A 23579-nucleotide genomic window follows, 5' to 3' on the forward strand; every position below is an offset into this window, starting at 1 on the left:
ATATTTCTTAAGAAATATTCCTTCCCTTTTTTTCTTCCCTTCTAGATCCTCATGAGAAATCATCAGTGTTGTGACTCAGACCTCACCCATAAATAATATTCCTTGTTGAAAATTTATTTTCCCAAAAGTCTGCTAAGCTCCAAAACAGTAGTTTTTAGGTGGAATATAAATACATACCAGCATAATCCTACATCCCTGCCAATAGCCGATTGCTACCACAAATCTACCCTTATTGTCCTTTTTTCATCTGTCACTTTTTGGGACCCTCTTACAATTAATATTATTGCTCTCCTTTTCCTTTGAATTCTACTGAATTTCTTCCTTGAAGTCCTTTCTTTGTCAAATCTGCAAACTCATTTCTATCCAGATTTGCCTCCTGTACCATTGCTATTTGCACCCAACACTTCTTACAGTGCTGTTTGTTTTTGTCTATATATGCACAGGCATTTGCATTCCATCCTAATATTGAAAAAGCTGCCAGTATGGTAAAACATTGCTTTCACATAATTATACATGACCAAATTATTCCTTAGTCTATGTTTTCAGCTTGCAGTTTACATGCACGAACTTGCTTCTTTTCATCTCTGAAATAATCAGTTTTCAAATATCCCCATTTTTCTCGAAGCAAAAGCAGAAACCTGTTTGCACTTTCCAAAGTGGAACCTCTACCTTTCCATATAAGAGCAGTTGCTCCCATTTAGCTGCTGCAACCACAGGTAATAAGAGTTCTAAAGTTCTAATGCACATGTTAGAGCCTGTGTTTTCACTTACTCAGATTGCTGTCTATTCCTATGTTATCTTTAGTTATTTGTTTACTTACTTACCTACTGTTTGTTTACCAGGTTGGTGAGCAGGTCTAGTGACCCTTTTCTGCCATGGTCCAGGTACAAAAAAGTAGAGTGGAAACATTAGTGGACAAATGATGTGCAAGTTATAATTGCAGAAAAAAAAGTAAAATAAATAAGTAATTGTACAAATCAGTGTTAGAAAGCTTATGTGCAACTTGCAATTCAGTTGTACAGTAGTGGAATTACTGTAGTATTTGAATTCGGGAGCATACAACAGTACAGTAGAGACATTACTGAATGATCTGTGAATACAACAGTAGAACTGCTTTGGAATCAGAATATAATAGAGGTATTGCTATCATGAATATATGCAAGATGTGTGGAGTAGTAATCGCATTAAAAGAGCAGTAAACATAAATAGCACTAGTGAGATAATATTGTAAATGTGCTTCATGCAGAGTAGCTTTGTGGATTTAATTAGCCAGTATCATTAAAGCAAGTGCATTTAGACTCTTAAAACTAAAAGTGTTTCAAACTTTCCCTGATAGTGTCCAAGGCATTGTTGCTTTTCATATTATTCCTAAGGGCATGCCCTGTTGTAGAATTTTTTCCTACCAGTAGCCTGTTCAGAGTAAGGGTATCATCTTGAATGCTTCTAAGTGAATAAGGCTGCTCTTTATGTGGCAATTTAGTTTTCAAAGGGGGTAATAACCCAGCATAAGAATTTTGAATATCCATATACCTAGTAGCAGAGTAGCTTGGTTTGATATAGGGAGAAATGAGTAGATGAAAATGAGGTCATATTGCCTGCAAGCAGGACAGAACCTCCAGAGTCTGGATTCAACTATTTAAAGTTGTTGTGTTTTATCCTGAATGTGGACAAATGAGTGGAGGGCATATTCTAGTATTTCCTTTGTATATGAGAAAAGCAGAATGCATGATTTCAATAAACATTAACTTTTAGCCTTAAAAAAAATACACTGACTAACCTTCAATAATAAACTAAACTGGGCATGGATATATTGTCTGACCCTGAGTAGCATCCTGCCCTCACCAAGAATGATATAGCAGTATAAAGAAAAAATTATCAATTTCAACATTTAGCTAAGCTTCTGGTGTCATTCAAAGGGGATCTAGTGTCTGTCAGCCTGGGGCTACATGCTCGACAAGCCTCGTTACTTCACAAGAGAAGGCTTGCACCTGTCACCCCTAGGCTTTCGAATACTGGCCAAGGCTCTTACTGCCCCCATAGTGCCTTTTTTAGGCAAGGCTCAAAAGTCAAACCAACCTCCGTAAACAGCACAAATAAAAAAATGAGGCTTATGCTACTCAACGCCAGGAGTTTAAATCTCAAAATGCACGCGCTTGAAGCACTCCTTAGTATGGAGAACATCGACATCTGTGCAGTAACTGAAACCTGGTTCAAGGCTCCATAGAGCACCCCAGCACTACCGAGCTACAACTCATACCACACATTTCGGCCACAGAACATGGACCGAAACACAAAAGGAGAGGGTGTATCCACATTCAGCAAGGATACCTACACCTCCAGGTTAGTGGCACAGCATGATACCTCCGAGATCATCCATGTGCAACTAACATCAGGCAAATCTGCAGTGCAAATTGTGGCCTGTTACAGATCACCCTCCATGACCCAGGACCACCACTCCAACTTTCTGGAGACACTGGGAAACGTGAAGGTCCTACCGAACACCCTGATATTGGGCAATTTCAATTACCCTACCGTTGACTGGGAAAACTACTCAAGTACAAACTCTCAGGTCCAGTGCTTCCTGAACTTTGTCAACTCAAATGCCCTGGATCAGCTGGTAAACTCCCCTTACACAGGTGAAAACATATTGGACCTGGTCACAAAAAACATGGGCGACAGGTGTTCCACACTGAAGGTCAACCCGTCACTGGTTAGATCAGACCATAAACTAATCACTCTGGATGTCCACACCACACCACCATCTCCAACCAAGGAAACCACAGTAAAAAACTTTTCTATAGCAAACTTCACCTTACTTAAGACAGATGTGTTAAGTTTCACAGCCCCCACGCTAAAGGATAACAGTACCCAAGATGCAGGAACCTTTACAAATGCACTCTGTGAGCACCTACAAGGATGCATGGATCGTGCCATCCCTAGCAAAACCAAGACTCACTCCCCTAAAAGAAAGAAACCAGTCTGGTGGACCCCTGCCATAAACAGGCTATATAATAGGAGGAGGAAACTAGTTCAGAAAAAAAGCAAATCCCAAGAAGGAAAGACATCCCTGATCAGTATCAGTAAGAAACTAAGGTCCCTCATAAAATCCTGCGAGGCTTCGAAAGAAAAATAGCCAAGGATTCGAAAGATAACCACAAAGCCCTGTTTATGTCAAGAATCTAAGTGGCACTCGCAGATATGCGCTGAGCTAGTGCAAAATAGCACAAAATATACTGAACCCACTGATAATGCCAACATCCTGGCTGATAGATTCAGTGCAAACTTCGTCTCACCCCCAAAAGGGCCCACAACAATAGCGGAAAAGTATAATGTCCCGGAAATCACTGACGCACAGGTGAAAACAGCCCTTTCAAAAGCCAAAAGCACAGCATCAATTTACCCAGGCTGCGTCTTGCACGAACTAACCCCCCCACCTAAACACACTTTTCAACCTTAACCTCTCCACAGGCTATGTGCCGATAAAATGGCGTACAGCAACAGTTATTCTGCTCCACAAAGGAGGGGCCACAACTGACCCTAGTAACTATCGCCCCATAAGCCTGACTAGCCTGGTCTGCAAGGCTGTGGAGTGCATCATCATGGAACTCATTAACAAAGACATTGGGAACCTCCAAACACTTGACCCGACCCAGTTCGGCTTTGTTAATGGCAGATCATGCCGACTAAACCTGGTTGACTTCTTTGAGACAGTCACCAAAGCCATAGATGAGGGGAAGGTAGTTCACACAGCCTACCTTGACCTCGCCAAGGCTTTTGACACCATTCCCCAATCGGGAATTATAGAAAAACTCACCAGCCTGAACATAAATCCCTATGTCACGAGATGGGTTGCAAACTGGCTTACAGACATAACTCACATAGTAAGAGTAGCGGGCTCCAGGTCCGACTCTAAACCAGTCACAAGTGGTGTCCCACAAGGCTTTGTCCTGGGACCCCAATTGTCTGGCATATACTTCTCAGAAGTACAGGCAAACACAGGAGGACTATGGCTAACCAAGTTCGCCGATGACTGCAAACTGGGAGTCATAATTGACTCTGTGGCTGACACGGACATTCTCCAAAAGGGCCTTACTGAGACAAACACCTGGTGTCAAAGTCATGGTCTCAAGCTAAATGCCAAAAAATGCATAGTCATCCCGTTTGGGAAAAACAAAACACCCATGAATTACCACATAGGTGGCAGCCCCCTTAATACAGAAGAGGTAGTAAGAGATCTGGGGACCCAGGTAGATAGTACTCTCTCCTTTGACAATCATATTGCCAAAGAAGTTAGGAAATCCTTCTATGTAGCCCATCTAATTACTAAAGGGTTTGCATCTAGAAATAAAGAGGTTATAGTGCCCCTCTGCTCGTCACTCATCAGACCCATCATAGAGTACAATGCCCCATTTGGGATGTACCTCACAAGACACTTCCAACAGCTGGAAAGACCACAAAAGTACCTCACCAGGAAAATTACTGGCCTCAAACATATGTCCTATGCAGCCTGACTGGAAAAACTCCAGCTGTACTCATTCGCATATCGCTTACTCAGAGGTGATCTCTGCCCGACTTGCAAAGCCATGTCCAACTCAGAATTGATAGACATGCTCCACCTAAATAAATCCAAGTCACTGCGAGCCACTCGCTCTAGTGAGATAAACCTCGCCACAACAATAAATAGAACATGCTGGAGGGGATAGATTCCTGTCACAGAAATTCCCTATGCTTTGGAACAAATTCCTAACTACATTAGGCAGAGCCCCTCACTAACATTCTTCAAGAGAAACCTTGACGAGTGGATGGGTAACAGAAAACACACCCCTGGGATCACTTAATTGGCTCTTCTTGACAGAGGCTGAGTTAATTAATCAATGGGGCAGTGAAAGCTGACACACTCTGGCTAGGCTTATAAATGCCCTCAGGCAGATAGCCTAGTACCTACCTATGAACCTATTTACTACAACTAAGGCTGCTAGGGAGGGATTTGCTTGTATAAGTGTACATTTCCCACAGTTGCATGTTTCATTTATTTCTTTTTATTTTCACTGAAATGTTTGTGAATACATGTTTAAATGTTAATTACATTGTATCTTGCAGATCCACACAAAAGGGAATTCAGAACATACTGTCCAGACTTTCTCATATGTTGCCTGCACCTGCAGACTACTTGACTTTAACCAAAAGCAGGTGCTAGTGAAAAAAAAGCAGCTAGTTACTTTGCAAATGCAAGAATAAACTATATTTTTCACATTTTTTATCAATAGTTTTAAACTAAAAATAATCAAGACATCCACCTCTTTAAAAATGGAGGAGGGCATTATGTTTTAACTATATATATATATATATATATATATATATATATATATATATATATATATATATATATATATATATATATATAATATGATCAATTTACATTTACAGCTCCCCAGCAGCCAAAGATCACAACATCATATTAACTGTAACTTGTCTCTTTACAGCCTTATCTTATTACAGCCTTATCTTATTACAGCATAAAACAGTTATATCTAGGAAAGAATACTTTCTTACCTAGTATTTCAGTGACTGGTAAAACTTTCTCCCAGTGCGTCACATTTAAAATATTTGTAGCTGTATACATAACTGCTTTATTCTATTAGCAAAGTAATGCACAAGTTACATCAGGAAATGTTTTTAGAGATGTTAATATTTGAAGTTAGCACTTCAGTTCATTTTTCATCCATTTCTTCTTGTATGACTACAGTTATAAATGTGGGATTGATGCTTTACAGCCGTATCACTTAAGCTCATTTTGTTGCTAGTCACCCTCTGGATCATCACAGTTTCCCAATACCTGTCTCTAGTTGGAGTCCAGAGTGCTCCTCATTTTTCTCATCGGCTCTTGAGCTTTTTTTTGTTGCTCAAGCATTTTCCTTTGAAACAATGGAAAAGGTTACACTGTCAACATCTCTCTCAGCTTTCTTACTGACAGATGATTAAGAAACAGAATTTTCTTAAGCTTACAGGTTTGCCCTTTATTACTGATTTTTTTTTTCATTTCTGCCACGGTCTGTTTTGCTCCCAAAAATATCTTCGGTCCTCATGGAAAAATATTTTGAAGATAGTTGGATATAGCAACTTGAACGTCATACCTGCCTGCTGGCATCGCATTTTCACTGCAGTTTTGAGGAAGGGAGATGGGATTTGTTGCATCTTTTCATTGATTTCATTCTTTTGTCATACAGTTTATTAACACCGGAGTTCCACCAGCGAGATTTATTCCTGACTTTACTGTTGTATTTAGAATGGACAGGTACTAACTGTTCTGTGCATCTGTTTATATGATGGTAAAAGTCTGAGATGAATTTGGCAGACCTCTTGGTTGTTTCTATTTGTGGGGGACTGTTGGAAGTTTTGTCTAGGTCTTCTACAGGGTGAAATAGGTTTGCCTGGTACATTATTTAATTTTGAAAAATGCCTTCTAAGACGTAGCTGATCATAGTTTTTAAATACAGAGTTGTAAAAGGTGAGAGAACCTGTTCCTTGAACATGTTTTTCAAGAGAAAAAAATGAATGACTTCCCACCATATGAGACATCGACTTGTATGATATTTTTCTAAAAAGTATTGTAATGTTAATTTCATATTCTTCCCTTTCTTTGCAGAAATCGAGAAGAAAAGTCATGTTTCCCCTATAGGTGATGCTGAGAGTAGCGTGTCCAAAAGAAAGAAAGGCTCTTCAAAATCAAGAGTGACCAATGGCTTTGGTAACAAGAAGTAAGACAGCAGTCTGCAGTGACTGTCTGGGCAGTACCTACAGTTTTAACGCTGAGACAGATTATGTATAATCATCTGTATCCACTGGGCCAGAAAAGGACAGATATAAGCAGCAAAGTAATTTTCATCTGCCACAGGCCAGTTTTGTAAATGGTGGAACTCTGTCAGTATTTTTCAGGTCATTGCCTGCTGTGATTCGCCCTTCAGTGGCTCATAGTAACATCGACCCCCAAAAGCCTACTAATTCTGACTACAGAAGTCAGAAGTGGCCATATTGTGGCAAAGTGCAGTTGCCAAATAATACAGCGGTTCACCTTTAAGCTGTATCTTATTTTTTTTTTCTTTTTTCTTAACCTTTAAATTTATGAGTTTGATCACATTAATCAAAGGGGTAATACATCAGCAGTAACCTCTTTTAATGAAGTATGTGGTTTGCACATTGAACTGTAAGCAGTTCCATTAATTTCTTCCATTCTGGGTTGTATATAAGGTTCAATCTCCATATATTGTCAATTTCACTAGTAAGTGCTAATTTGTGTCTTAAACCTAATCTGATGTTCTTATGAGTGACTTGTACTGCATCTGATGTGTGGCATATTAGGTCTTTTCTTTTGAAGTGTATTGTTCTGTTTTTCAGTTATCTGAACTGTGGTCTATTAGATTTGACATTTCTGAATCTTCTGTTCTAAATTAAGTCTGTAGAGTTTCACAATTTATGTCTTTTTTCTTTGTTGTCAGTTATTGGTGGAGCACAATACAGTGATAGCGTCAGGTATCAGATTCCGCTCTGTCTTCCATTTAAGGTACCATTAACTCTGACTCCTTCTGTATGAAAGATTAAAATGCAATCACTCCCAAAACAACTCCCCAGTCAGAACCGATTGAAGAACAAAGGCCGTGAAACTTATGTGTAAAGATTAAAACAGATGTTTTCAAATGTTTTAGCAGGGGGTAACCCCCTGCACCCCCAATTTATATAAAACATTGCATGGTTACACAACTGTGGGAGAGAGAGAACCCCCCCAAAAAAAAAAATAGTACGAAGTCTGTCATAAACAGTGAGCTACCTCTGCCTCCTGACCAGTGATACGTCTTACAGTTAGAAATAAATTTGACCATTTGTGATCGGGCAGTTAAAACCTGCTCAGCTGGTCCTTGTAGATAATGTAGAATAACCTAATTGATCACGTATCTTTTTTCTTTTGTTTATGGCCAGCATACAGTGTTATGTCCTCTTTCAGAAAGTGTCTCTGTTGTGTTTGAGGATCACATAGTCATTAAGGGCCTTACCATTTTTATTGTTAGTCTGCAAGTTAGTCTGTCCAGTAGAGAAGCTGTTTTCCGTAGGCTTGGTTTTAAAAGAGGGTGGCATAGCATTTGTCTTATTCCTGCCTTAGCTTTGCCTGTGTTGCATAGATTCAGCTGTTGTTTGGCAACGGTTCCCAGTGGAATCTTCTGAGCATCTCCTACTCTGCAGTCACTTCAGTGGCATTTGTTTTCACTAATAACATCACTGTCAGTGTGTAGAAATAGCAACACCACACCTGGGAATACAGGTTGCCAAGGCACTAGGAACTTGATGGTTTACTGTAGGTAATATTTGGTGTTAGTTTTTGTGTGACCTACTGCCCACTGGTTAATATGCACTTTGTTTAAAAGTTTCTTTGCACTTAGTTTAAAAGTTTCTTCATAGCTTCGGGCAGATGTTGGGAACTTTCGACGTGTAGGATTAGTCAAACTTTCCAATTATTTCCACTTTCATAGAATTTACTGACTCAGGAGAAGGGCATCGTTGCTGTCCTCATCCTGAATTGTTAGTTATCTTATGTCTGCATCCTAAACAGATTGCTACATCCGGGTATAGAATGTTCAGTTAGGGCTTCCAGGTTTGTTCTAGTTTACCTGAAAAACAAAGTAAATCACTTGTTTGGCACAGAAGAGGTTTGCTGTTAGGGCTGCAGAACAAAGACTTTCCACATTCTGTAGAAAAGTGGACTTCATCCTAGGCTTACCTGCCTTCAGTGATATTCTACCAAATCATCTAAATGAAATGCGTATGGCTTCACTTGGCCAACACCCCAAGGAGCAGTTTTGTTTGAAACCACTCACAAGTTCTGCACTTCAAATGTGATATTTAATTTTTTTTTTTTTCAATAATCATTTTTATTGTTTTGCAAAACCATTATACATTTCACACACTATTTACATTATGTACAATATTGCTTCCAATGTTTTAGTTCCATTTTGAATTTCCCTATAATACATTAAGAATAAATATCATTTTAACCAAGTACATGAAAATAAAATCACAAAAAATTAAACATAAAAGCATCTACAATAGACAATTATAAACCAACTCAAGCCAATAATTTGTATTATTTCTACATTTTCTATCTAATCCAAGAATGTGTTGGTACACATACAGAATGTCCTGACGGAAAGTGGATAGGAACCGCTACGCCAAAATAATATTAAAGATTTGTTCCCAAATTTTTATGCTGTTTATACTTTTCTTATTATTTCTAATTAACAATTTGTGCGCTAATATATGCTTAATCGCTAACAGCCTGAAATTTTGCCACGACACCTGTGCTGGGTTCAACCAATTCGTGGCTATGTATAATTTCATTAGTAAACTAATATTCATAATTACAATCTTTTTTGTTTTGTCCAAATTCTCCGGTGGAATATGTAGAATCAGAAATTCCCAGGAGAGTGTTGAGTTTTGGTAACCCATTTTTTGTAGTTGTAACTTTAAAGAATTCCATAATTTATAAATGCACTTGCAACTCCAGAACATGTGTAATAGGTCTGCTGTCTGATCTACACACTGTGGACATTTAGGTGACTTTTTTGAATCAAATTTATGAAGTGTTAAATGGGTATAATATGCATTGTTAAATATCATCAATTGGGTAAAGACCAGTTTTTGAAGTGATACAGATTTTAATGTTAAGTTAAACGCTTCTACTATTTTACTGTCGTCTAGGGAGTGATATTTAATTTTTAAGTTGCTGAATTTCTCTGCTCCATTCTTGTCTTCAACATATGTTCTTTCATGAAAAGTTTTGCTTTCATTTAAAATTACTTTAGCTCACGCAGTTTATGTTCTGCAGGCACTTTAGTACAAAGTTCTTTTTTTATTAGAAACAGAATATGTTTATGAGCAAGGCCTACACCTGTGCCTAAAGTAGTATCAGCATTCAGTTTGAACAAGCCATTATTTGCTTATTTATCATATTTTGTCAGTCTAGAGTAAATGCTGGTATGAACAGTGTATGTGCAGGTAGTCAGGGCTGTAGCTGTTAGTTCATGTGAAAAGTTATGTGAGGAACTCATAGTAACAGTCTTCAGGTGAGTCTGACAGACAATCCATAGAACAGAATTCTTTCTCAGCTCTGGAAGTTTACCAGTGTTAGATTTCCAGCTGTCCTTCTTTGCTGAAGATTCGTGTAGCAAACTTTTCCTCAGCTTCAGATATTTTTTTATCTGGTGTCTGATTTCTATATCAGAATTTACATAACAGGTGTGACCTCCACGTGCTGCACTTTTGCCTGAGACCTTATTTCTAAACCACAGTCAGGAGTGTGATATAGTTAAGGTGTGATCGCATTATTTTCCCATAGAGGTTAAAAGTTCAGAAGAACATAGGTGACCATGTAGGTGGTAGGTCTTACTTCGAGGGGGCATTCTGCAGCATTAAACATTTGGGATATCCTTCACGAAAATGTTCATCGTAGTTCTGAGATTTCTAGCCTCCCCATACGTCTGGAGTATGCCCTTCTCAAGCATATCCCTGCTAAAAATCAGGGCACACCTAGTGTTATCATATGTACTTCTGACACCCTGTGAACATGGGTGATCTGTATCTGCAAAGGAAAAGAAAATTACTCAAAAATGTTATAAACTTGGGTACTTTTCCGTTAACAGGGCAACAGCTTTCTTGGCCTCGTTAACTGTTTTGGCTTACTCATTGTGTTCTATTAACATTTTTTTTTTAATTTGAGTCTTATTAGCTATTTTTTCCATCAACATGCTGAAAATATTATAATTACTAAAGTTAATACGCCCTTCTACTGTTAAGACAGTGACTGTTTAGCGAATAGGCTAAAGACCCCGGTAGGATGGAGCAGATCATCTGTCTTCATATTTTTACAGGCTTGTCAACCTAATAAATGGCTATGTGATTGTGTACTAAACCTTTAACATATAGCAGCCAATTATATTGATATGTGCAGGTAGACTGTTAACATGCAGGCCACACTTACAGCAATAGAAGGCTTTTTTGGGGGGGGGGGGGTGGCCTTGCTGTCAACCACTCGCGGACAAATCTCACAAGATTCTGAGACAAATCCGGAAGTAATTTTAGAGTTTTAAAATATTACTACTGTTAAGTTGAGATATTGACAGAATAAGACAAAGTGAATTAATACCTTTTCTCCAAAAGTCATCATTTTTGAGGGGATTTATGAGGGACAGAGCTAAAACTTTGAGCGTAAATCAGGGACATTGCCGAAAGTCAGGGACGTTTGACAGGTGTGCTCCCTACAAGCACAGCACTTCTGCATACTGTAGCCTGCCCAGTTCTGAAATTATGAACAAAGTTATCCAGATTTATAGGAACGGAAGGAGTCGCAACATGGAGAGTTAAATATACAATAAAAATACAGCTTTCATTACAACAAAACTGTTACTGAGACCAAAAAAGCTGTTGCCCCATTAATGGAAAAACATGTAAAAAGAAAAAGATGAAATAACAGAGTAAGGGGGATGCTTATATCAGTTGGTGAGCTGTTTCTGAGATTCACTGATCCTTTAAATATACGCATAATCATGTTATCTTAATTCTAGGGTCCTGCTACTGAGGATTCAGCTGGGAAAAATTTTCAAGCAGTATCTGCAGCCCCCTCCTACAAAAGGGGTGGTCAAATCATGAAAGATTTGGAAGTGTCAGGTGTTGTCTGACATTTTATCCAGAGATTCAAGCAGTAGTGGCTGGTTAAAGGTATGCATAGAGGACCTGGCTATGGTTGATGTCAACAGTGTGCACTCATTAAAGTAAGCACTAGAAGCAGTGTTTCCCTGTCCATTAGAATGACTTTTGACTATACTGGGAAAAGGCTGGTTGGCCATATAATGGCAGAACAATACAAGTGCATTCCATTTTTGCAGATGTTCGTGTTTCACTGTTGCAGTCATTACATTAGGGTAATCTGCTGGCAGGTTACCTTCAGTCGGCCTGAATAACAAAGTCTTGGGTCCTGCGTCAGTTGCTTTCTCCTCTTCCATGACATCAGGGGTATAAAACATGCAGCCGATGCCATTTTAGTCCGTCTTTCTTGCCACGCAGTGTCTGAAGCAGAAGCAGTTCACAAGTGCCAGTTGGCCAACTCCTGAAATTTTCATTTTCGAGTTTCAGAACCGAAGTCTTCAACCTAAAGCTAAGTACCTCGTTGGGGAAACTTTTTCTTGCTCCTTACCGATGTCAGTAAAAGTTAATAATTGTATTACTTGTGGGAAGCAAATACCTCATAAGGATTTTCATTTGTACTGTATTCCTTGCCTAGGCCCTGCCTTGCTGTCGGTTTTGCTCTAAATTTAATCAACGCACTATTAAGCGTCGGTATATTTTTGCTTTTAAATACTTTGGCTCTAGATTTAACTATCCTGAAATGTCGTCAGTTAGCAATCCAACTACCGGAATTCACAAAAAACGCAAAGAAAAAGACAGAGACAGACTGTCAAGGTCCAAAACCGACGACAAAGCTTCTCCTAAGCCAGTCGCCGGTTCACCGGTACTCAGTGAGGCACTTTCACAGCCCCTGATGCCCGCTACTTTTGATTCGCTGGCCTCTACTGAGACCCATTCGGAGTCTGGCATGCCTCGAGATTCTTCAGGTATTGAACCCATGGATGTCTCTCCCTTGGATGGGTCCGTAGCTGCTGAGCAGGCACCAGCTTCTGAGGGTGTTTTCAGGCCTAAAGACTTGTATGTTAAACAGACGCCATCATCAAAAACAAGGCCAAAACCAACTTCTATGGCTAAAAAAATGACGCATGAGCCCACTTGTTCAGGCCACTATGCCTAAAAAACAAATTATCAAAATGGCTGAGGATTTAATTACCTTGATCAGGGGTTCCCAACCCCCTCCTGCTAAAAGGCCTAGGCAAGGCACTGATTATGAATCTTCAAATCAGGTTTCCATTTCTTCTGATTCCTCTTCTGATCAGGAATTTTCTATTTCCCCTTATGAGTACTCTGATGCAGAAGAATCCATCCCTTCTGCTTCTCCTCCTGAGGATTTTTCTTTTGGAGAAACTTTGCATACCTTAAGGGAACATTTTCATTGGGAGAGTCAGGATTTTTCAGAATCCAAAAAGAGGCTTAAGGATTTTCTTCTTCCGCAGCATAGACCTTTGGCTATACCTCCTGTTTTAGACATTGTTGATGTTTTCTCAGAATCCAGCATGGCTCCTGATTCCCTGCCTCCGGCTCCTAGTAAGCCAGACAGATATTACAAGGTTCCTGAGTCCCACAAGTTTCTTTTCAAAAATCCTACTGCTGACCCTGAAACAATTTCTCAGGGTCCCAAGGGTGTTAAGGCTTCTTCTGCTAAAAATACTACCCCTTCTGATAGAGACTCCAGGGCGCTGGATAGATTGGGTAAGAAGGCTTATATGTCTGTAACCCTGGCAATCAGGGCTTTAAACTGTCAATTTCATATGCTTAAATATCAACAGCATGTCATGGGCTTACTTAAACAGAAAATTATGTTGATTTCTGATTGTGTGGAAAATAGAGTTACAGGATTTATTGCATTCAGCTGAACAAGTTGGAAAGCATACTTTGCAATGTGGTTTTGATTCCTTGGAGGCCTCTTGCAGGGCTGTCGTAACTGGATCTGTGATAACAAGGCATGCTTGGCTCAAGGAGCAAAATCTGCCAGATCATGTTAAAGCTAAATTGTTGGATGCTCCTTTACAATAGGACAGTCTGTTTGGTAATAAGTTTTGAAAAAGATGGACGACAAAGCTAAATCTATGCAAACTGTAAAATATTTCTTGCAAGTGCAGCCACCCAGGTACAGTAGGCACTGGCCTACTAAGAATTGGTCCTTTCCAGTACCCAACAGAGCTGCTCAGGTCAAACCCAGACACTCCAAAGGCTCCAGGTTTCAGTCACAAGGAGCTTACAGAACAAAACAATCTGGTGCCTCCACCTCCAAATCTGGAAGTAGCAAAGCACCCCTCTACGGTAAACAGTCTCAATGACTTTCCTCTTCCATTTCCAAGCACTTATCTTTTGGCAGCCCCTTTGGGGAGAAAACTAGCACTTCATGCTCTAAATTGGCATCTAATTACCCAGGACAAGTGGGTCTTAAATATAGTATCCCTGGGATACAGATATAATTTTCACACGTTGCCAGTTCCAAACGGATGGCCAGATCTGTCTCCAAATCAGTGGGCAGAGGCTCAGAAACAAGTCATGTCCCTCATGGATATGGGGGCTATTCAACCAGTACCAGAAAAGGAAAAAGGACAAGGTTTTTATTCAAGACTTTTCCTGGTACCCAGAAAAGACAAATCATGGCGTCCAATTCTGGACTTATCCATTCTAAATACCTCCCTGGACATTCCAAAATTCAAGATGCTGACTACAACAGTTGCCTGGTTGGTAACTCTAGACTTAAAAGAGGCTTACCTGCATATCCCAATCAGGGAATCTTGCAGAAGATACCTCCGCTTCAAAGCAGGCTATTTGCATTATCAGTTCTCTGCACTGCCCTTTGGTTTATGTACTGCACCCAGGGTCTTCACAAAGTGCCTGGCACCAGTGATTGCATTCTGCAGACAAAGAAACATTCAGATTTATCCTTATCTGGACGATTGTCTAATTCAGGCAAAAAACAAGGACACTCTTCTACAACATCTGGCGTTTGTAAAAAGGTTTATAACATGCCTAGGGTACACCATAAATGAAAAGAAATCACAACTGGTACCCTCTCAAATAATTACATTCCTAGGTGCAAGCTTGAATACAACTGTCCAGATGGCTTACCTCACACCAGACAAACAAATTCAATTGATAACATACTTCAAACAAGTTGCCACAAAAACCCAGCTATCTGCAAGACAAATTCTGCAGGCTTTGGGATTCATGGCATCCTGCATTCTACTAATTCCATATGCAAGAATGCATATGAGGAAACTTCACTGGTACCTAAAAAGCTTATGGAGTCAACATTGTCACAGCCTGGAAACAATGATTCCTCTCATTCCTTGCCTGCAACAGGAGTTCCTATGGTTGGGCAGAGGCCTGTCACCAAAACAAGGAACTGTCATTCATTCTATCCCCTGCCACCCAAACCCTGACTACAGATGCATCAGACTATGCTTGGGGGGGCCCATCTGGCAGGGAGATGCATTCAGGGTGAATGGAGCCCAAATCAAATGTGCCTACGTATCGACCAGAAAGAAATGCTAGCTGTACAGAATGCTCTGACATCCTTAAAGGACTTCCTTCATCCAGGACAACTACTGATAGACGGACAACACCACAGTTATATGGTACATAAACAAGCAGGGGGGTACCCACTCCTACCCTCTTTGCAGACTAGCCATGGCCTTGTGGAACACAGCCTTGACTTACCAAATACATCTACAAGCTCAATTGCTGCCAGGAAAGCAAAATACTCTGGCAGATGAACTAAGCAGAAATCTTATGGACCCACACGAATGGAAACTGGATCCACAAATCTTTAGCATGTTGACACGGAACTGGGGGAGCCCAGACATAGATCTTTTTGCCTCTCCCCAAAACTGTCAGTTAGACAAGTTCTGCACAAGAATTCATCACAAAAACGCTTGGAAAGTGGGTGCTGTATCCTTCTGCTGGAAAAATCTATCAGTCTGTGCCTTCCCCCCCCCCTCTGCGTCTGCTCTCCAAGGTTTTACTAAAAGTCAGACAGGAAAAACAAAACATGGTTCTGATTGCTCCAGACTGTCCTCGCCAACACTGGTACCCGCTTCTATGGAATATGTCACCTTCCTTTGTGGTACCTGCCTCAGACACCTCATCTATTGTCTCAGCAGAATTATCAAATTCTGCACACTCTGCTTCAAACTCTGAATCTTGCAGCATGGCTAATCAACTAATTTCACCAGTCACATCTCCGTAAACCTGTGATGGATGTCATTTTGGAGGCTAAAAGGCCTAGTACTAGAAAATCTTATGCTGATAAATGGAAAAGATTCTGTGCCTGGAACCAAGCACAAGGAATAAACACAGCAATGCCCAATATTCCTCAGATTCTGCAATATTTAACTGAGATGCTTCATAAGGGCCTATCTTTTTCTTCTATAAAAATCCATGCCTCTGCCATCTCGCCTCCTCTCTTTTCTCATCCCCTGCAAAGCAGTACCTCAGAGGGGCCAAAAATTTGAGACCTCCCCAGGAGAGCACCAACTCCGGCATGGGACCTCAGTTTTGTGTTGGAAAAACTCACCCTACCTCCTTTTGAAACGGCTGCTACTGCAGAAATAAAATTTCTTTCTTGGAAGACGGCCTTTCTTTTTAGCAGTCACTTCAGCTAGAAGGATTTCAGAACTACAGGCTCTCATGGCAGTGGAGCCTTTCATTATCTTTTATCCAGACAGGGTGGCCCTCAGGACCAATCCATCCTTTATGCCTAAGGTGGTATCAAGTGTGTCTCTTAATCAGACCATTCATCTGCCAACTTTTTTCCCAAATCCGCAGAACAAGGGGGAGCGGATTCTGCATTCATTGGATGTACATAGACAACTAAGATTCTACTTAAACAGGACAAAATCTCTTAATCTGAGCAACTACTGGCAGCATTTGCTGCACGGGCAGAGGGGAAGGCTATTTCAAAGCAGACTATTTCAAAATGGATAAGCCGTTGTATTGGTTTCTGCTACATGCACCAGGGTAAACCTGACCCCAAGGGGATCAGATCCCATTCCACCAGGGCTGCATCTACTTTTGCAGCTTTTCTCAGAGGGGTTCCTACCAGAAATATTCTAGAAGCTGCTACTTGGAGCTCAGTTCATATGTTCACCAAACATTACCATTTACCTCTCTTTTCTAAATCCAGGGCAGGCTTTGCCACTGCTGTCCTGCAGGGCCTTATAGCTGCTCCTAGTGCTGTATAATTCCATCCTCCCATCCATAGCTTTGGGATTCTACCCAAATGTAATGACTGCAACAGTGAAACACGAAGAACATAGTGCAGTTGTGTACACTTACCATAAATGTAGATGTTCGAGTGTATTCACTGTTGCAGTCCGGGTTACCCACCCGCCAGCCCCCTTTTTCTCTCTTATTTATACCTCTTCTTTCCTTTACTATGCTCAAAAGCCTTTTTGGTGTATTTGTTTTTAGTTGGAGGTAAATTTTTTTGTGTTCTAAATTACTTGTGTGTGTATATATATATATATATATATATATATATATATATATATATATATATATATATATAAATATATATATATATATATATAGATATATATATATATATATATATAGATATATATATATATATATATATATATATATATATATATATATATATGTAATTTTTGCTCCCCATTTGGGGGGGCACCTGACATCTAGGGCAAGAAAAACTGGTTAAAATGGCGTCAGCTGCATGTTTTATACCCCTGACGACCTGACGTCATGGAAGAGGAGACAGCAACTGATGCAGGACCCAAGACTTTGTTATTCAGGCCAACTGAGGGCAACCTGCCAGCAGATTACCCTAATGTAATGACTGCAACAGTGAATACACTCGAACATCTACGTTTATGGTAAATGTACACAACTGTACTGTCTCTTCGAAGTAGCTTGCATTCCTGAAGTTGTGTGTGCATGTAAGGTATAACCTTAATTTGCACTACTCATCAAGCCTTTTGGGTCACCTCAGAAACATAATGAGGTGACAGATGCTTCAGCAACCATTCCAGAGTTACATTAGAAAGGAAACAAAGGTCTTCCTAAAGAAAATCTACTTACTCTGCTTATTCCTAGTTAAAAACTAAATCAGCTTCACTACAAAGGAGGACCTGAGCTCCAAACTAAAACTGGTGCATGTAGCAGCCACCATGAACAAGATTCACAAGAGATAAGTTTGAAATCAACAAACCGGGTGGCACACTTGCAGACTGGGGAACCAGTCAGCCATTAATTTCTGTTAGAAGGAGGAGAGAAGGGGTTTCCATCTGAGGATGGAGATGGAGCACCTCTTTAGGAAATGTTTGCATAACTTGGGCTGAGGCAGAGTTCTGCTGTATGTGAGATCATGATATGCAGAAATGACAGAAGCATGCTCTTCACTCATGGGATAACTGAGGCCCAGTTTACGCAGGTGCCAAAGTTAGGGCAAACTGATGTGCATGAGTACTGATTCTGAAGGAAGGGAATATTTCTTAGCCTTGCTATGAAGTTGTTTTCATCCTATGTTGTGTGTATCCCTATCCAGCAGTCTCTCTGGTGGCATTCGTCTCCTCAAAAATAGCCAGAAGACCTACAAAGATAAGAGGGAGTGGCTGTTGGAAGAGCAAGTCTTCAGAATTTAGGTAGGTCTGCTGCCACCCCAGTGAAATACAGTAACCTGAACGAATCCACTCTGGTGCAACAAGATGTGACCAAATATTAATGGGTCCTCTGGCTGACTGTATGTATCTTCTCCACCTCTTTCTCTGGAAGTTTCTGTACTCAGAGGTGGAGACGTGCCAGTGGCGATGTACACCACTGATGTCTTGCATTGAATACATAAGTGCATTCATCTCCCTCTGTTACTGCTGCTTTTATGCCATATTCACAGTTTAGATCATAGTCTTTGCTCTCATATGAAAAAGTTCCTACATTACATGCCCTTTGATGCTAATTGCTGGGTGCAAAGCAATGTTGAATTCAAAAGAATGGTGGAAGCCAGTGCTGGACACACTGGCCAAAGATTTAGTGCCTGTGATTTCACTTGGAAGTTGGGACAGGACTTTTGCTCTCCTAGTGATTGGCCTATGTTGTCTGCAACCTTTATGGCCTTTTGGGGGTTGGAAATCACTGACAGTTGGTGGGAATTGTATCCTATTACTTTCTTCCATTCCTGCAGAGTACTGACCTGAGAGTGGGTCACCTCTGGCTCCCCATTCTGAGATGTTCACAGTATGTTTTCCCAGCCTGAGCATGGGAAGTGGCCTCTCAAGCCATCTGGTCATGGACTATAGGAGACTCAGTTCTGAGGTTGTTTCTCCTTGAGATTCTCCTTGGTGCCAGTTGGGTTGATCTGCCCTAGCTGAGATAGAGCTGCAAGGTGAGACTGCATCAGGGTCTGCAGCCCAAGCATGAGAAAACCAGCAGTTTGACTTTTTGTTGAAACTATACTCACAGGCTTAGTGATTTCAGTCTTTGAGGTCTCTGTTCACTGCTAATGTCAGGCGCAATACAGGCATCTTTTCCTTATTATGTACACACCATGGTCATTTTTGCACAGAAGACCATATGATTTTATTTATTTTATTTCCACATTTGTTAAGTGGGTAAGAACACTAGTCCAAGGAACCTTTTCAGGCATGACCTAGACCATAATGGCAAAAAAAGCAGAATAGTAGATGCAACATTTGATAAAATCTCAAATACAATACTAAAATACAAAAAAAAAACATAAAGCATAACGCAAGAGAAATGCAATGCAATAATTTCAAAACATAGTACAGTGTCTTGTAATTCAAATGCAAATAATGATTACAGAACTTTTGGATGACATGGGAAGCTGTCTCTGGTTAACTACCTCTAACAACCTAACTGTCATTCTCTTCATGTCATTTTACATTTGAGTGTATAATTGACTCCATGACATAAACCTGCGTACCTGAACTTTGTTAAATATTATACACTGTATTGTTTTTTCAAAATGATGTCCTCTTTTGTGTAAACCAATTTACTGCTTTAAAAACAATATATTTATGTAATTTTGTGCATCTAGACCTTTTCTTCCCAGGCTTACACTATCAGTGGGTACCTGTGGCACAGTCAGGCATTCCCTGTAAACAAATGTCAGTAAATAAATAAATAAATAAATAAGCCAGGAGGGAAATCCTTCACATTTGTAAGATGGTCAAACTTTCAGAGCTGCTGCAGATTCTCATGGGATAACACCTTTTTAGGGAGGCTTTGAAGCATAAGGGCTTGCTTGGTCCTTACCCCAGGAAGTACAGGAGACCTTTTGTCAGTCTTTCTCCAGGAGGCAGCCTTTTAAATATTATCTTTGAAATCTAGGAGCACATTCCCTATGCTGTTGCACCCCACAGAAAGGCTAATATTGTCTGATTGAGGTGTTTTTTTTTTTTTTGAAACTCTGAAAGGCGGACTTCTATCTGGCTTCAGTGGGACTTTGGATTTCCCAGTGACAACAGTGTCCTCCCTTTCAGCTAGCAGACAGGATGACTCAAAAGGGGGCAGATTCAGTTAAATGGTTCTCTGCCACAGTGGACCATATGATCTTTAGCTATGCTTCTTACTTCTTCAGTTTCAAGGCTGTCTGGTTCTTGGATATTTCTATGCCCTTCATGAGGCTGGGATCAGGTTGGATTTCACCATGACCTTGTCCACAGCTATGCTAGTTTAACTATATATATATAAATATATGTATATATATATATATATATATATGACATTGCTTTTTGGACTTGGTGTACTGTATGGCATGGGCAGTGGAGACCGTGATGCATCTGCTGAGCATAGTGTGGCTGCGATCATGCCCTAGGGAGATGTGGGCAGCTTTCTACTTAATGTCCCCATTAATAGGAGCAGACATTTTGGTAGCAGTCACATTTCTTTCTTGATGGCTTCCTGGGTAGGAGACAGGCTCTCCTCCATTCAATGGGGGTACTGTCTCACCCGCTGTATTTTTGCTGTTGAAGGGAGAGTGGGAGAATCTCGCTGGACATCCTTATGTTATGGTCCTCCTCTTATTCAGAGTTTTGTGCTTATTTCTACCTCCTGGGGCAGGGAGCAGTTGAAATGCTCACACCACTATTTCAGAGATGTCATAGTAGTAATCACTCTCCGCTCTGTGTTTAAGCTGGCACCTGGTTGATGAAGTAGCTTTTTGAGGTCCTTCATTCTGTAGAACCTCTCCAGTTGTTGACAGTAAAGGCAGAAGCCTTAAAGGAAGAAATCTAATCTGCATTCTTATAGCGATTTAACCATGGATTGCCCTGGCTGGGGTTGCTGTTGATTTTCCATTATTTAGCCTTTTTGCTTTCCACAGCTGCAGTCCAGTATAATGGACTGCTGTGACTGTGAAGTCCCTCCAGGATGCACCTCAGAGGCCATCTGTACTAGACAGGAATGCAGTTACCCTATTGCCAGTTGCTCTGTCCCCTGCAGAGGGTCAGCATTGTTTCTGAGCTTCGGCATGGGTTGCAGTTCATGGTTAGGGTCATCTGAACTGGCTTGGCTGCTAACCCAAGCTACCTTTGCTGCTAAGTTGCTCCTCCTCCTTCAGAGTACCTTGGCATCCTGTGTTGTAGGTTGACTGTGGTACATAAGGGGTTTGAGTTTGTTTTCCCCATGTCTCTCCCCCTCCTGTGTCAAGTGAGGGTTGAGTCCAGCTGAGCATGTCGTAGACCTTTCCTTATATGGTCTGCCCATCCTTATACAAATTAACATCTGATGTGGGTAGGGGAGCTTTCCTGTGCTCCCTTTGGCCTGATGGACCGGTGCTTGTGACCGTCCAACTACCATAGTATCCATTGCGGTGATTCTTTTCTTATCTGGGCTTTGCAGGTGTTCCATTAAGTGACTTCCTGTTTGGGGAGGGGTACCTGTTGTTGCCCCTTTCCCCCCTCAGAAGGCCAAGGTTTCTGGGTTCAGCTTTAACAGCAGGTTCAACATTGGTGAAATTAAATTATATCAAAAACTTAACACAAAACAATGTACTGAAAGGATAAACTAAACCAAAAGTCAGCATACCAGTGTAAGATTGCAGAGTCAGTCGCAGCTTTGTTTAGCACTTTTGTCTGTTAGATTTTATCAGAATGAAATTGCCCAGTTAAATCAAACGAAATGTTATGGTCAGCCTCTTAGGTTATCCCCCACCAGTTCATTTGGGGCAGAGAGGCAGCCCTTAACGCCATATCAGGACTTTACCTTCAGAGGTGGGGTATAGCCCTCACCTTTTATTTTGCTTGGGAAGTGTTGGTGTGTCAATGTTTCTTCAAGGTTGTCGGGATTCCAGAATTTAGCTGTATTGACATCCTGTCTTAAGAATTTATTAATATATTGTTTTGCCCTCAACCCTCATTGGTAGGCATTGGATGATGTGGATTTCTGTTGTCATTGGAAGGTTCTAGGAATTCTCTTTGGTCTGGGTGACGTATGTCCCCCTTGTAGTGTTACTTCTGTCTCACTATGAATGCTTGACCAAAGCCATTTTCTACAAGATCTCGCTGACGTCCATGTGTGTCTCACAGGCGACACTATGAGCTGCTAGGAAGCCTTCTGCTTGAATTCAAGCGGGAGAAGTTGTCCATGTGATGGAGTGGTACCTGTACCACTATGATCAGCTTTCTTTTGACATACAAAGAGATTCTGAATGCCTTTTGTTGAGATTTTTTTCCACTTAGATGATTTCTGACAGGTTCTGCCCTTTATCTTTGGCAGAGGCTAGAAATGAGGCCCAACTGTGGCTGTTAGCAGTCCCCTTTCACCTTTGAAAGGGTTGGTTTCATTCCCCTGTAGAAAACTCAAAGATGGCAATAGAACAAAAGGGTTAGAAAAATGATCATTTGCTGCTAAATAAAGCCATACTGGAGACTTGTGAAAAAAGGAAGAATCTAAGTATGACATGGATAGATTACAAAAAAGCATTTTACAGCATCACACATTCATGGATAAAAGAGTGCTTACAGATGTATAAGATGCATCTTACATTGATCAGTTGCATTACAGTGACCATAAAACAGTGGCAAATCACTTTGCAATTAAGCCATGACACAAGGCAGATTATTATCCCAGGGATAAAAATTTAAAGGGGGATATTCCAGGGTGATTCTTTGTCACCACTGTTTTTATCTTGTCCTTAATCCATTAAGATGTTACTTAACAGATTAGGTCTTGGTTACAGTCTGGCTCCCAGAAAAAAAAATTGCCTAATGATTGTTCATCTACTTTTTGTGGATGACTCAAAAGTGCTTAGTTCATCAGACAAGGAGTTGAAAGCACAACTGCAAATGGTTAAAACTTTCTCAGATGATATAAGAATGAAATTTGGTCTTGATAAATGTGCAAAAGCAATGTTTAAAGCAGGAAAGTTCCAGTACTAAGCAAATAGTCTAGGACAAGAATGTGATATAAAGGAACTTGAACAGGAAGGAGTGTATAACTACCTGGGAGGTAATGAAGGATTGGCAATAAAATTTTAGTAGAGTAAAATTATGATTGAAAACATCCTTGAAATCTAGGAATAAAGTCCAAGCTATTAACCAATTTGCTCTTCCTGTTTAAGCATACAGTTTTGGTGTGATTGACTAGCCCCAAAACATATTGGTGCAGTTGGACAGAAAAACAAGAAAAGTGCTTCATGCTTATCACATGATGCATAAAATCAGTGTATACTGAGATTATATATCCTATGCTCTGAATGAGGTCTGGGACTACTCAAAACTGGTTACGTCTATAGATCTGCAGTCATGGGACTGCATGCATATCTGCTAACCTCATCAGAGCCAAACATAGTTGACAGTTTTACAACATGAGAAGAAGTGTAAGATGCCCTCTCTGGTTAGTTTAGCAGAAGC

The 23579-nt window shown here is 40.4% G+C and overlaps 1 protein-coding gene across 1 annotated transcript in view; it reads left to right on the forward strand.

Annotated features, from left to right (window-relative positions):
- PTDSS1 (phosphatidylserine synthase 1) overlaps positions 1–8947 on the forward strand; it is an 811205-nt gene extending 802258 nt beyond the window's left edge. Inside the window, exon 13 of the mRNA XM_044065621.1 lies at positions 6647–8947. Coding sequence (XP_043921556.1) covers positions 6647–6762 — 116 coding nt within the window. The 3' untranslated portion in view covers positions 6763–8947. The remainder of the gene's footprint in view (positions 1–6646) is intronic.
- Positions 8948–23579: the final 14632 nt, after the last annotated feature.

Source organism: Protopterus annectens, chromosome 3.part0, assembly GCF_019279795.1.
Source record: "Protopterus annectens isolate FY-2018-M chromosome 3.part0, PAN1.0, whole genome shotgun sequence".
NCBI lineage: Eukaryota > Metazoa > Chordata > Ceratodontiformes > Protopteridae > Protopterus > Protopterus annectens.